Source organism: Thunnus maccoyii, chromosome 20 (assembly GCF_910596095.1).
Source record: "Thunnus maccoyii chromosome 20, fThuMac1.1, whole genome shotgun sequence".
Taxonomy (NCBI): domain Eukaryota; kingdom Metazoa; phylum Chordata; class Actinopteri; order Scombriformes; family Scombridae; genus Thunnus; species Thunnus maccoyii.
In genome coordinates, this window is record NC_056552.1 from 14,295,390 (window position 1) to 14,311,417 (window position 16,028).

Below are 16,028 nucleotides of genomic sequence, written 5' to 3' on the forward strand. Positions count from 1 at the left end.
CTGAATAAAAGAGCCACTGCCAAACATCTGCAGCTTACATAACCAAAGGCCTGGCCAGTTGAAAAAACAGCGCAATCACTCATTTCATCAGTAGAAATAATAGTGGCTGGAATTTGGCCAGAGGCAGTGCAACATTTCATAATCATGAGGACTGGCCAAGTGGTGATATAAGTTACACTTTAAGGTTTTTCTATGCTACATTTCGGGCAGTATATTGGTAGATGGTAATGGCGTGCTTAAAGCAGTTTTTTGTTTTGGGGTATTGAAACTTAAGTAAGTCAAAATCCCAAATGATCCCCTGTAAAATTGGGGATTGGGCAAAAGACCTTCTAGCTAAATACACTGTTTCCATCCAAGTTTTGAGGAGGCTAAGAGGGCACAACATGGAAAAAAGTGCATTTAGCTGAGTTTTGGGTAAACTGAGTGTTTTGTCCACCCACATGAATATAATGCAATCCAATCCAACACCAACACCACCTCCAACCTAAAGTACCAAAAAGTTGAATCAACAAGCCTCACAAAGAGTATTTTATGAAGGTCAGTTGTATTGGATTGCAATAAAATGATATTGGATTAAGGTTTCGCATTGTGGAGGCTGCACCAAGTAAATTACATCACTTAAGGCCGTTTACTTGTGAATTAAGTTTTAAATTACTATTAAAAAGCAGATAAACTGTAAACAAGGTTAAATTTGAGAAGCTTGTCTCCGACCAGATGTTAAAGCGAGACTTTGCAACTATGCAAGACAAAATATCACATTGTTCCTCTTACGAATGAAAAGTTGAATTCATTATAAGCTCAGTTCAGACCACCGATGGGTTTTGGTGACACAGCTTTGCCTGGTCTGGTATGACCAGCAGCCTATGGTGGCTGCTATTATTTAATGTTAGCAAACTTTTTGAATATTGCTGTGTACCTGACATTACTGGGGCAGTTTTTCTGCTTTATGGTCCCATTCTGTCACTCTCAGTCAGATGGGTCACCTGATGATGGTCTTTAAAGCAGCTTTAATCATTTTTTTATATTAACAATGTATGAAATGGCTGTGTGTAATGTCAGAGGACTACGCTCATAGTGATGAACCTACTGAAAATTTTCACCCGACTGCGATTCTCCTCAGCTTTACGGAGCTTTATGGCAAGTTTCAGCTCATTGTTTAACTGTCTGACCTGCAACTTTGCTGTTTGGTTCCAGAGCAGGCAGCTGTTTTAAGAAAAAAAAGCTCTAAAAACCCCACTGCACGCTACCTGCTCAGCACCAAATGGCAAACAGACACAGTAAGCCACTATCTGGTGAACAAAGTGAAGCAGCTGAAGAGACAGATGTTTCCCTCAGGAGTTGATACGGACCAAAAACAGAGATAAAGAAGAGTGAATATTGGGCTTATGTTCACCAGTTGGACAGAAACAAGACTCCAAATAAATGATCTTGCTCCGTAATTGCTGGATGTGTAAATAAGCAACTGTTTGCTAACAAGTTTCTATATATCAACTTAAAAGATGATGATATGACAGTGTTGTGTTTGCAGCTTGTTTCCGCTAAACCCAAATGACCCAAAAAATATGTTAATGCAGGTTTAAGGCCACTACCCGAAAACACACAAAATGAACTAAAATCACTTTATTTTAGTGCATAGTTTTGTTAATGCCTTAAAAATAACACACTTGTTTAAATTAGTATCTCTTGAGAAGGACGTTATAAGCAACACCTTTCAGTTAGAAAGCAATATACTGGTGCAGTACATAATGTTATGTTACATTTGGCCTCCTCCTGCCTGTCTTTCCTCTCTCACACCCTACCAGTTTCTCCCACTGTGAAATAGAAGCTGCTCTAATTTTTCCACCACAATGCCTCACATCCATCCCTTGATAAGCTCGCCTTAATCCTCACAGCAGAAAATAGTGGGGAACTCCTTGTCTTGCCAGTCTGCCAGCAGCTAACCAAACAGTGCACTCAGTTAATAATAGCCAGCCATCTTTGTTTAGGGCCTTGTTCTCAGACATCCAAGCCCCACTAATTGGCCAATATCCAGTTCTGGGACTGATACCTACATAATGATGGCGATTTCATTAGAGAGCACAGGTAGGCTTGCCAGCTCATTTAGAGAGTCAGATAGACTATGGTTATGGCTCTGAACATGATCACTGAAGCCAACACTATTTAAGTACTTCCTTTGCTGTTGCAAACAACAAGGATAGAACAGAGGTAATGCCTCTGTAATGCAAGGCACTTAACCGGTTACTTAAGGCAAGGAAGGCTGATATCATGTCTCTAATTGGTTAATTAATGAGTTAAAACCAGAGATGACACATTAAATGTTAGGTTCTAAAATTAGGCTACTGGTGTGAGCCCATTTGACTGGCTTAGAGAAGACCTAGACCTGACAGACCCAAGGCTCTTGATTTGCCCTTTACCCGTACACAGACCTCCTCAGCTCCAGAGCTGTAGCCTACTTAGCAGCGAATGGCTGTATTGTCACAGTGTGTAGTTTCATGGATGAGGACAGGGACTATTTCTTCAGTTATTTCCTCCTTTTTGTCTTTCTTAATTCTTCACCTCTCCATTATTTCATCACTGTTCTGATCACATCCTTTTGCTGATTTTCAGCCCAGGCATCAAACCTGATATTTGACCTGACAGCAGTCTCACTCTCTCCTGAGTCCTCCCTCAGATGGGGAGGATTGCCCGATATAAAATGATCAGCGTTGGGATTTGCGGGTTAAGGGCGCTTAGAGCAGGGGTTTTAATGTCATGACGTCACATTAATTAGCGGCCACTTTGATCCTTTCAGCCTCTAAGCCGCACTCTGTCCTGTTTACCGTCGGGATGCGTTAGTGACTCCATCGGGGACCGTGGAGGAGAATGCGCGTCTGCACAACCGGATGCCACTGATCCAGCCGACCCTGTAGGCCACAGCGCATCTTCCCTCTCTGCTTTTTTTTATATATATAAATTTGCCCGCAGGTGATGCTTTTGTAAGGAAGACGACTGGAATACAAAAGTAGAGTTCAAAATGGCAGACAAGGATAGTGTGGAGAAATACCTGGAGAACAACCCACAGTTCGCCAAAGAATACTTTGATAAGAAGTTGCGCGCGGAAGCCTTGTCCGCCGCGTTTTCCGCACCTGTCGATGTCAAAGACACCGCTTCCTTCAAGGATATTAACTCGGTGCAAGAGGCCGCCATCATCTTCGAGCTGGTCCAGGAGATGCAGAAAGTGGATTGCATGGAGAAGTCCCTTCACAAAGTTTTGCAAAGAGTTGCCATGATCATACAGGCCGACAGGCTCAGTTATTACATGTCCCGGTCGAGAAACGGAATACCTGAGCTCTCCACTTGCCTCTTTGACGTGACTCCAACATCCAAATACGAGGCGAACTTGGTCGATCCGCAGAGTGAAATTGTGTTTCCATTAGACATGGGCGTTGTCGGTTTCACCGCGCAGTCCAAAAAGCCACAGAATGTCCCTGACATCACACAGGTGAGAAGTAAATGCCCGCGCGAAGCTGGAAAGTTGTGTGCGCGTGGCTCTGAAGCTGTCAAAAAGTAATATACAGAGGTGTCCCTGTCTCTGCACAGAAAATAGTTCAAATTACTATTTTAAAAACTTAAATTCCACATTTGTATATGTTTTTGAAAGTTATTGGCAAGTCTGTCCCTAAATCTGTCAGAAGTAGATCTATAGTTTATTTTCCTAAATGTGTGCACAGCGTTAGGTTTTCAAATTTGGTCAGACTAAGAAATTACCACCACATTTGTTAATATTCACTTGACTTAATAAAATGAACATAAAGTTACCAAACAATATAAAAATGATACACAATTTGTCAAAATAAATGATAACAGGAAATGGAACAATGTAGTTTAATATTCTTCTACATACTAATGGGGTGGGCATCAGTTAAATGCTGCAGATATCATAATTATGATAACTGTGATATTATTGTTGTCCAAATCCACCATCCCTATTAGATTTTGCAGCAATCGCTCAAAAATGTCATCAAAGAATATGATTATTACTGGCCCATCTTGTCCACTGACAAATGCTAATGTTGCCTGAATGTTATTAAATAGTGGAATGCTGATGACTTACTAAGCCACTATGCCTAATCATAGTTTATATATTAAAAACGAAGACCAGACTAACTTATTTGCAAGGAGATCAGTGTTAGATGCATTATGCATTGTAATCTTTAAATGTGACAGGCAGTTGATGAGTTTAGTATGTATGTATAACAACACTGAACTGCATCGTATTAAATTAATAGCGTAATTGTATGCGTGTGATGTTGTATATCCACCTTTAACCAGACCTGATGTGATGTTTTCTTTTTCTCTCGGCACAGAATAAAAAGTTCTGTGACTTTGTGGACAAACAGACCGGATACAAGACCAAATGCATGCTCACTTTTCCCATGATTGCTGAAAAAGAATGCATTGGAGTTGTCATGGCACTAAACAAAATAGGAGAAGCTAGTTTCACTCCAGAGGACGAGGCGGTAAGAATACACACATGTACATTTGACTTACTGAGTCAGCTGGGGAACAGGGTAGTGTTTTCCACAAGGCACAAGGATTTTGACCCTTATAGTATCAGAAATTGGGACTCTGAGTGTATTTACTATGTCTTTTTTGTCTCGAGTAACAGCTAAAATATAACTTCTCTTTGTAGCTCCTGATCAGATCCACAGTTAATTTTCTGCTAGTCTTTAGGAGCCTATTCTCTGTCATCTGAAAACTGCATCTAAATAAAGATTATTTCTGTAATTACATCTCACCAGTAGGGTGCAAGAAAAATCCCATTATGTCAGCAGGAGCCAATCAGACCTGACCGACTTAGTGTTGCTGCTTTTGAGCATGCGACTTAAAAAGAAGTCTAATGATTTAACTCTGAAAATGATCTCTGTAGACTATATCAGAGAAAAATCACCACTACTCACACTGAGGCACAGTTCCATATAGAATGAGCAGGCTCAGATGGAAATTATGCTTTTACAGCCACAATTGAGCTTGATTCTTATTTACAGCGTAATGTAGAGAAGAATATAAAGACATCTAAGTAGATGATTGGTGGAAATGATGCACAGGGCAAAGGCTTTATCTGCTAAAGATGCATTATAATGTCTGACATTGCTGTACTCTCTCTGTCATGTATATAAACAGCAAGATAATGACTTACTAGGTTGTTTACTTCTCTTTTTCTTTACATATTATCTCTATCAGATGCAAATCTTGCATCTGCAAGATGTAAACAGTTCAAGATCTAAGAAAAATAGACTCAGTTCTTACTCAACAGACACATATTTTTCACTTTACCTTATCTGGTTGTGAAAAGATTTGGTAATCCCCAGAGTAGTGAAATTGTACCAGCCTTTAAAGACTGAAAGATTGTATGAAATGTATATATATATGTAAATATATGTACAGAAAATGTGTAATCTATGTAAAGATGAACCAAATTTGGATTTAAATGACTTTATGAAGTTTAAAATAATTCAGTATTTACTGATGTGTCCGACACAAAACTAAATCTCATCATATCTGTGCAACATTCTGAGGTTACATACTCCATACTACTACATACACCTATCATATTATTCCTGAGTTCAGTTATAGGCTATTATATGACAAGTCACATATTTCCTGAGGGAAATTTAGCTGATCTGTACGTCTCAAAGAAAAGTTGTGCCACAGTCTTGAATCTCTTGTTGTGTATTGATGAAACCTCTAATCTGATTTGGTCCTCAGCTCTTCCACAAGTACATGAACTTTGCTCAAGTCATCACCCTGCAGTACCACACAGCCTACATGTTCAATGTGGAGTCCAGAAGGAGTCAGGTAAACTGAACTGATGCTATTTAAAAAAAAAAAAAAAAAAAAACAAGCTCTAATTATCATTTGAGTTTGGAAAGTGACATGAGAATGAGTCAGGTGTCTCTTCTGTCAGATACTTAGTTCAGGTACCAACAGAGCTCGTACTGTACACCATAACCCGACAAATAATTCCTTGCCTTCCCTCCTGTTTCTCTGGCTAGGTGCTGCTTTGGTCAGCCAGTAAAGTGTTTGAAGAGTTGACAGACATTGAGAGACAGTTCCACAAAGCTCTCTACACTGTAAGGATCTATCTAAATTGCGAACGATACTCAGTTGGCCTGCTGGACATGACCAAAGAGAAGGTTGGTCTTACAGAATATATTAGATTTTAGAGACAGGATTGAATCTATTACATTTATGACTGCAGGCATAAATAACCTAAAACTGTTATTATCTATGTTTTTTTTTCCTCAAGGAATTCTATGATGAATGGCCAGTGAAACTGGGAGATGTGGAACCCTATAAAGGACCAAAAACACCAGACGGCAGGGTAACACACCCATTTTTCTCATGAAACCATATTTGGTTACATGTGTCACTTTAAATGTTACTATCTTGACTTTTCTATATTCTTTCTATAGTGGGAAGGCGATCAATCATTTCTAACGGGCCTCTGCTTTTTATTTAGGAAGTCATCTTTTACAAGATCATTGACTACCTCCTGGAAGGCAAAGAAGAAATCAAAGTCATACCGTGAGCAGCATTATATATTATACATGCTATGAACAAAGCTACTCGAACAAATATGATACAAAACAAAATACAGCATACTGTAAAATAAATGACTTATTTCTGAATGAATGTCATAACTTAGGTTTTGATTTCACTTTCTGTCAAACAAACTACATTTAAAGTCCATTTATCATAGTTAAGAAAGTGTAGGCATTCTATATTTTTTAAAACACATAAGGAATTCATGCTTGTCCACCTTCATGCTTTAACTCTGCATTTATCCGCCATTTGTATCACAGACAATTCTGAGAGTCTGTAGAGTGTTATTTGGCTCTGGTACTAACATGAAGCACTGGCTTTGAATTGAAAGTGGAGTTTCTGTAGAGGGAACATCTGCATGAGATTCAGCACTGTTTAACATGCCTCTCAGGGAACAACCTGCTGACACAGCTCTGTATGTTCCTCTCTTTTTCACACTCTTTCAGTGGTCCACCCGCAGATCACTGGGCTCTAGTTAGTGGACTACCAACCTACGTTGCAGAAAATGGCTTTGTAAGTGTCTCACAGCTGCTGCAGGGCAATTCATTATCAGAAGCATTAGGACAGTAAAGGAATGAAAATGGAGGGGAACTGACTTGTGGAACAGCCACAGAGACATATCAACAATGAATGTAGAAACATACAGTAAGAATGTAATGAAACACAGGGTGAAGGACCACATTCAGTGCAATGTGATAGAGCTTGAAATACACATTCAGGCACCTCAGTGTACCTCAGTTTTTGTCCAAAAACTCATCCAACTGTATCTATATGCAGGTAACAGGATGGTATCTAGTGGACTGTATATACCGTAATGTGATATACCACATATCCTACGTGATACACCACATATCCTATGGGATGCCACATATCCTATGTGGTATATATATGTGGATAAAAAGCTTTACTATAATAATTTTCATCTATTATAACCTTATAACAATTTATGAATTTTACTGCACCGCAAACATGAACATACTGCAATGCAAAGTAATTTTAAACACAAGTTACAACAATAAAAGGGAGAAAACATATTTAGATTTTAAAAAATCATTAAGATTAATTAGAAATAGCAGTAATTTGTAAAATATACGAAGTAATGAATTTTCATGATGACCCACATTTATTTCCTGCGACTGTCTACAGATTTGCAACATGATGAACGTGGCTGCAGATGACTACTTCACTTTCCAGGTGAGCAGACTTTTACAGTCCATTAAATTTTCTGTCCACACATCAGACATGTACATACTGTGCATGGCCACCTTGGTATGCACTACATAGCCGATTCCACATATGCGCTCAGTGGAATACAAATCATACAATCTGTTATACAGATTTTGACATACAGGTATATTCCGATCTTCCCTGTACATTTTGAAGATTTTATATGATGCCATCTTGAAGCATTCGATTCTAATGTCTTTCAGAAAGAGCCTGTGGATGAGACGGGTTTTGTCATCAAGAATGTCTTGTCGCTGCCCATTGTCAACAAGAAGGAAGAAATTGTGGGCATTGCCACGTTCTTCAACAGAAAAGACGGCAAGCCATTTGATGAACATGATGAACAGATCACTGAGGTGAGCACCAAGTATTCTGTGTCTCACTGTTGTAGACGCACTCTTGTCAACACTCTGCACCACAGGTTTCCTCTATGAAGGCAAATATTTGTTCTGATTTTGGAGCATTTTGCAGCACAAATTTGCATATTAATGAAGAAAACGTCCATTAGACTTAAAAATACTGTATGTAGTTTGCTGGGGTGCCATCCATGTCTTAGGCGAAGACAAGTATCTATAAATAATTCCAAAAAATGTCCAACAGGAAATAAATTCACTGTTTGTTCTTTTGTGTCTTTCATCATCATCTCTCTCTCTCTTACTCTGTCTAAGTTTGTAAGTTATATTATTATTTCTTATCCAGTCACTCACTCATTCACTCACTGTGTATGCTCCAGGCCCTGACACAGTTCCTGGGATGGTCGGTGCTAGTTTGTGACACCCACGACAGGCTGAACCGTATGGAATGGAGGAAAGACATCGCTCAGGAGATGCTCATGTACCAGACCAGATGCACAAAAGATGAGCTGCAGTCCATTCTGGTCAGTATTTCCACCACATTTTTTTCTCAAGAAGCCTACCTTTGACTTTTGCTCAAGAGGCCACTCAAGCAGGAATTAAAAGCAATCAAAGGTTAATGCACTGTGAATAGCATATTGAATAGCAATCCTCTAAAAGCTATTAGCTAAACTATTAGAGGACTAATAGAAGGCCTGGTGGATCATTTAAGCACTTGACAACTAACAGTTTACAAGGTTGCTGCTTGGAGCAACCTTGTAAAGTTGAAGTGAAGTCTGAAAACACAATCAATATATAATCATGATGAACATATTATTGTATTTTCTGCTTTTTGTTTCCAATCCATAGGAATTCAAGCTGACTCAGTTGTTGTAAATTGCTCTTGATGATGGCAGCACATTCATGGGAAGAATGTAAATGTCATTACAAATATTCTGTTCTCTCTTTTCTAACCAGAACACCAAAGAGAAGTTTGACGCAGAACCTGAGGACTGTGACCAGAAAGAGATGTACAAACTATTGGTAAGCTTTGTTTGAACCATCAGGGCAAAAACTTGAAATAAAACGATACAAAGGATTATTACATTACTCACTCAGTCACAGGCAAACCAAATAAATGCATAAATAAATGAATAAGATTAGAAATTTGCATATTTAGTACTTAATTCATTTAATATCATTTGGGATATTGGGAGCCTAATTCCCAAATCAAATTAAATTCCCCTGAAAAATGTTAAATAGTGCTTTTTTAAAAATTCTTAAGCCTGTCACTTAATTCTCTGACATTTTAATCATGCATTCATCTGTGCTTTTTTAGTATTGATTGGTTCATGAATGTCTTCTTTGTGCTTTGTGTTTTTGTTCAGAGAGCAACCTGCCCGGTGGCCGATAATGTCGACGGAGAAAGCCTGTACCTGTTCTCCTTCAGCGACTTCCCCGTTTCAGAGCATGGCCTCATCAAGGCCGGCATTCGCATGTTCTTTGAGCTTGGAGTTGTGGAAAAGTTCAAAGTTCCCGCCGAGGTGAGTCACATACTCAGCATTCTGAGATTTCAGTGAGCCTGGCGGTGCAAACAGTCCATAGGATCTGGGGGAATATCTCCTTCATTCATTATTCCCCCCTAAAAATCTGTGATTTTATTCAGTATTTATTTTAATTATAAAAACAGGTTTATCAATATACCAATAATTTAAAATCACAGTGAAATCACATTTTTAATTGGCTCTTTATCATCTTCTGTCCTTGCCATAAGATAACCCTGCAGTGAATTACTTGTAAAAATCATTCGGAACCAGTTCTTTTTTGAAATGTGGGTGGTTTAAAATATGTGAGGAACAGAAAGAAACAATGCGCCTCAGGGATGCAGAAAGTTCATATCTGTGAATCAGTTGGGGTGATGGGTAAATTGCCATGGGTCTATTTTGTGTGGGAGAGAAGTAGATGTTTTCCTTAATTGGCCTCTCGAAGCATGCCGTGCTGTTGGTACAAATATGGGTGATACTCAGTGGTGGGTTTCCTTGGGCACTGGGACAAAAGCGCACTTTTTAAAAACATGGCCTCATCTGAACTCTCCTCATGATAAAATATTCTATTCGTCTCACTTCCTTTCCCATCCTCCCCTTCTGTCTCTGCTCTCTCACTTGTCCACTCAGACGCTAACCAGGTGGATGTACACGGTGAGGAAGGGTTACCGTGACATCACCTACCACAACTGGAGGCACGGCTTCAACGTAGGCCACACCATGTTCTGCCTGCTGCAGGTAATGCACTAACAACATCAGCTGTTTCTACTGTACAGCCCAACACCTACAGCTCACTACACAACACTGACCTAAAGCTTATAAATAAATCTTCCTAGCTGTGCTAGCTAAATTTCTCTCCTTTCATACACATATTTTTTCAGAGTGGTGACAGTTTAACAGACCATTGAGTCTTACGAGAATGTGTGTAAACCACTCATATAGGCCTATAACATGTTTTGTCCCTTCACAAAGCTAATTGAGAATTGCACCAATACAGTGGAATATAGTCCACATTAAGTATTTACAATGACAGCATAACAGAGCTTTAATATCCTTTAAATGAGTATTTAAGTATTTTAAAAAGGCTTCTAATGAGCACAACATTACATTGTGTACATTTTTATAGGTATAGGTCACAATCTACACCACACTAACACATGTCTGCACAAAATAATCCATGATTTGTCTCTTCTCCATATAGACAGGGAAGCTGAGGAAGTACTACTCTGATCTAGATGCCTTTGCCATGGTTGCTGCTGCTTTCTGCCATGATATCGACCACAGAGGAACCAACAATCTCTACCAGACAAAGTAAGTCAAAACGTTTCATTCTGTGTGTGCTTAAGTGTGACCTGCACGTAAATTGATCTTCCTCACTCTCCTCGTTTTTTGTCCGTAGGAGCGCACATCCTCTGGCCAAACTTCACGGCTCTTCCATCATGGAGAGGCACCACTTGGAGTACAGCAAGACGCTCATGGCTGAAGAGGTATGACACGTCATTGGTTGAGAAGTTAAATATTAGTCTTATTAAATACAAAGGAAACACATTTTGACCAGTTTTCATTGTCTCTTGCAGAGCCTGAACATCTTCTGCAACCTTCAGAAGCGTCAGTTTGAGAACGTGCAACACTTGTTTGATGTCTGCATCATCGCCACTGATCTGGCCCTTTACTTCAAGTGCGTTGTCTGAAATACTCTAACCACTCAATGTTTGTCTGTCCTTCTCTTGAGATGACTGACTCAGTGGGTCTCATGGAATCAATTTGTGTATTTGCTTATGAGTTATTTTGACTGACTGACTTTGGCTCACTGTCTGCCTGTTTGTGCCCACACAGAAAGAGAACCATGTTCCAGAACATTGTGAACGCCACAGAGCCGATGACAGATGAGAAGGAGGCCCAGTCCTATATTGCCAACAACCCCATCAGGAAGGAAATTGTCATGTATGTATCTCACGCTAGCAGAAAACAACACAGTGGTTCAAGAAATGCTGGTCTGGTTTATTTTAAAAATATATTTATACATATATATATAATATATATACATGACATTTTAGAAATTAAGAAATGACTGTATATACACCATGCTTCACTGTATGTATTTGATATATACAGGGCTTACATAATTGATATTCTATCACCAAATAACTATTTTAGTAGTCATACAGCAAGTACTGTCATACTGCAAATCATCAGCTTCAGTAGCATCTTCCCTTTCCTGACTGTCTGTCTCTCACCTCCAGGGCCATGATGATGACAGGTTGTGACCTGTCAGCTATCACCAAACCCTGGGAGGTACAGAGCAAGGTGGGTGGCCTTCACTGCCTTCACATGTGGTCATTTAGAAATATATGGGGAAGCTTGCAAGAAACAAAAACACAGTAAGCGCAGGAGCAAATATTACAGAGGTTGTGTTTTACAAATTGCATTTACAGTATCCTGTTTTTCCTCAGCTTGAAATACGCTTAATTCAAGCTACAGTCTGAAAAGACTTAGCTCAATAATTTAAATATATGTATAAGGCAGCAATATATATATATTTTTTTAAATAAAGTGGGTACAATAGGCAATTGTTTGCCATCACCTGAATGTGTTAGTAGTTTGTATTGTTACTTTAACAAAGGATCAGATTCCCCTCAGGTCAAAATGTTCAGCTTTACTGAATGTAAAAAACAAGCTTCATATTTATAACTGACAGGAGAGTTCCCAACCTGATCCTGCATAAATACTGAACATTGAGAGTAAAATGGGGTCAAGCTTATTTTTTGCTACTTATCTGCACTCATTACCTCCCTTTATTACACCTTAATTTCCTTGTCTCATTCTTTATTCCGCTGTCTGTGCATTTGTCTGTGTGTCTCCAGGTGGCTCTGATGGTTGCTGCTGAATTCTGGGAACAGGGAGATTTGGAGAGATCTGTTTTGGACCAACAACCAATTGTAAGGGTTCTTCTTCTCTTCCCTTCATGTAATTTTTCTCAGGAGTTTGGACAACTGTTTATCTTTATCTCAATTTAAAACTCTCCCCTCTCTCCGTCTCTCTCAGCCCATGATGGACAGAAACTGTGCTGAACAGCTGCCCAAGATGCAGTGCGGTTTCATTGACTTTGTGTGCTCATTTGTATACAAGGTAAGCTTTCACACCGTACTGTTGCGCCATTTTTCCTACGAAAAAACACTAGTACAGATATTATAAACAATGAAGGGGAAGTAATAGTTTAAAGACATTTGTTTATTAGTTTTTTTGCAAAGGGAGTCTGGCCTATGCTCCGTGTTGCAACAGTTCATCTGTATCTGTTGAAATTTAGGCACACCCACAGTCTGACAGGGGTGTAAGGATTGAAGAACCAGAGTTGTTGTTGTAGCTTCAACTATCTAAGGCTGGATATCAGGATGTTGAGAGATGAACCTGTTGAACCCAGCTGGCCCCCAACAGGAATGTCAGCAAGCTGTTTGTCAGTCAGGATGGTATTTGGACAAGAGGGCACACATAGGCTACATCCATAACAATGAACATATGTCAGGCAGTCTAAGAGAGATACCATGAAATCGCAATGACAGAAATCATCCTTCTTTTAAGTTTTTCATCTTTAAGTGCCCCCACAAATATGAGTAATAGATACATAAATTCAGTATGTTTTCCTTCATTTGTCAGGAGTTCTCCAGGTTCCACAAAGAGATCACACCCATGTTCGACGGCCTGAACAACAACAGGTCACACTGGAACGAGCTGGCTGAGGTATACAATGCAAAGATGAAGGCCATCGAGGATGAGAAGAAGAAACTGGAAGAAGAGGAAGCCAAAAAAGGTAGAAAACATGGTTGAATTGATCTATAGATCTGTGTATATCCCAGATGATGAAGTGTTCAGTGTTGAATCATCTCACATTAACATACCCTTCTTTCTTTTGTTTCTCCAGCTGGCGGAGGTGAAGTGGGGAAGTCAAAAACCTGCATCATCTGCTAAATTTCTTTGTTGCTTGGATCTGGGCGGGTGCAATCTGGTTACAACTAATCTAGGGTACTCTAGCCTTTTCCAGTCAGACGAATCATCTAGTTGGACCTTGACTAGGCTAGCTTGATCTGGTCTGATCTACACCAGTGTAGTTCTTTCTGGTTAGGTGCTTGTCCGCTCTGGTGCTGTCCAACCAGTCCCTGTTTGGTCCAGTCTAGCCTACTTTAGTCTAGTGTAGTTGTGTCTGGTCTGCAGTCCAGTCTGGATTAGGCCAGCCTAACCAGCATCCAAGGAGGGAAGAGTCAGAAACATCATCGAGAATAATGCGGGGACTCTGACTGCAAGAGAAGCCGACTCTGAAGATGTGATGTTTTTGAAACTTCCTCCTTCCTCTGCTTCTGACAACACAGCCATGGACATTTGAAAGCAATACATACATGGACAACAATATTTCCTTTCAGTATAGCAATAATATAAATACTGCTGATGTGTATGGTTTGAAAGAATGGTTGGATAAATATAAAAGCTGTAAGCAAAAGTAAAGTTGAAATACAGATACTAACATAGCTGAAAAAGGGTGCTGCATGTGCTGCAGGTGGGGTTTACACATGCCAAAGCAAAAGTTTTCAGACAGTGTTCCTATTGGCAGTCAGTTAGCACACATTATCTTGTACTGTAGGTTGCACAATGCACTTAGCTGCTGCTGTTTTGACGGTGGCAGGCCATGAATGGAGGGCAGGCAGGGACAATAACAACGTAACTTTGTACTTAATGACATCAAGCGGAAGAGGTTAAAAATGATGCTAAAGTAGCATGGGTACCACTTAGTGAGTTGAGAAATGAACTCCTTGAACCTGAAGGATATGTTAATGTCAAAAAAGAAACTTGAAGCCTAGATACTACAACGAGTGACAATGCTCAACCAACAAGGGCTGATGTTCTCTTACCTCAAAAGGCGCTGATCAGTTGTGTGAGGGTATATTTATTTTGATATGCAATCTATCTATTTACATATATATATTTTTTGGATTCTTTAAGAATTTTGTACTTGAGTCAGGATGGAGACAAGCTTTGAGAGAGGACGTTCTGAATCTGTGAGCAAACGCATGCTAAAATCACAGAAAATGTGTTGAATATGTGCAACCTGGAAAAATAACCTAAAAAATTGTATTATATATATATATACATATAATATTTACACCAATATTTAGAGCAAACTTACAATTCCATATCAATTCACAAAATGTACTTCTTTTAAATGTACACAATTTCACATGTATATAGTTTATGATATAGAAATTGTGAAATGTAAATTGTGTAAACTTATTGTAAGAATAACTAAAGCATAAAATGGATATAAAGGATGTCAAAGTAAGCTTTGCTTCTTTTGTGGAGGCAGGAGTTGCAGTCGGTCAGACAGTATACAGTAGATCTACCTCTCCTGTAAGAAGATTTGATTGTCAGCCAGCGCTTGAGATCCGCGCAGCTTTAGACTTTAAATACCCTTCTTACAGAGTAGGTAAAGCAGGCTACCAAAGCCTTATCATATGTATGTGCAGACGACGTGTGTTTGTAATGTGGCAGATGCAGCTGTAGCATCATTGATCATATGACTATACAGGCCAAAGTCCTCTGCTTCTCTCTTCACTGATGCAACAGTGAGATCAATCGTGCAATAACTGCTGACTGAATGATGTCAACTCAGTCTGAATATCCGCCACAATAGATCTCAATGTAAACCTGAACTAAATTTGATCTGATCAGGCATTTGAGTTGACAGTGCAACCCCTGCCCCCCCCACCCCCCCCTCAATTTCTGAAACACTTTAAGCATTGTCCCTCCCCTGGGCAAACTTCTCAACTTCCTGTTACACAATGTCATCTCCTCTAATCAATGGGGCATCAATCAAAGGCACATAATCCTATCAGAATGGCTTTAGGACTACCTGGCTACACCTTCTCTGCTTCTTGAGGTGAAGTGAGGAGGAGCTGTAGTGATCACTGCAGTCAGAACTGTGCAAATACATTGACTCAATCACCTCAAATGATATACTTAAATGATTTTACCATGAATTTACCACATTGTTAAAAGTCCTGCTGTGCACATTTTATATGAATGGTGACACCACTAGTTCTGACTTCAGTAAGAAAAAGGGCCCCTTGCTTTGTGAGATACCAAATAACGCACTGCATACTTTTTACTTACCCATCAACTGTCATTCAGACATTAGAAACCTATTATCTGACATATGAAATGACCTCTACTGTATGTACGTGTCATGAGATGTAATATGTTTAAGCAAATAAAGGAATTTATGGAGAGATTTCTTTCAATATGAATATAGTATAGCACACGCACAAAAATGGTACACCTTATCTCTTATTCACAC

At 39.4% G+C, this 16,028-nt stretch overlaps 1 protein-coding gene across 1 annotated transcript; it reads left to right on the top strand.

The window, feature by feature from the left end:
• The first annotated feature begins 2,431 nt into the window (after positions 1 to 2,431).
• pde6c (phosphodiesterase 6C, cGMP-specific, cone, alpha prime) lies at positions 2,432 to 15,906 on the top strand. Its single transcript, XM_042398286.1, has 22 exons — positions 2,432 to 3,481; positions 4,347 to 4,499; positions 5,749 to 5,838; positions 6,036 to 6,176; positions 6,290 to 6,364; positions 6,503 to 6,567; positions 7,032 to 7,098; positions 7,732 to 7,779; positions 8,016 to 8,165; positions 8,543 to 8,686; positions 9,120 to 9,185; positions 9,530 to 9,685; positions 10,316 to 10,423; positions 10,887 to 10,996; positions 11,085 to 11,172; positions 11,263 to 11,363; positions 11,522 to 11,629; positions 11,929 to 11,992; positions 12,550 to 12,624; positions 12,731 to 12,814; positions 13,340 to 13,493; positions 13,605 to 15,906. Exons 1-22 carry the CDS (start codon positions 3,014 to 3,016, stop codon positions 13,649 to 13,651), a joined length of 2,562 nt encoding a protein of 853 aa, XP_042254220.1. The 5' UTR covers positions 2,432 to 3,013; the 3' UTR covers positions 13,652 to 15,906.
• Positions 15,907 to 16,028: the final 122 nt, after the last annotated feature.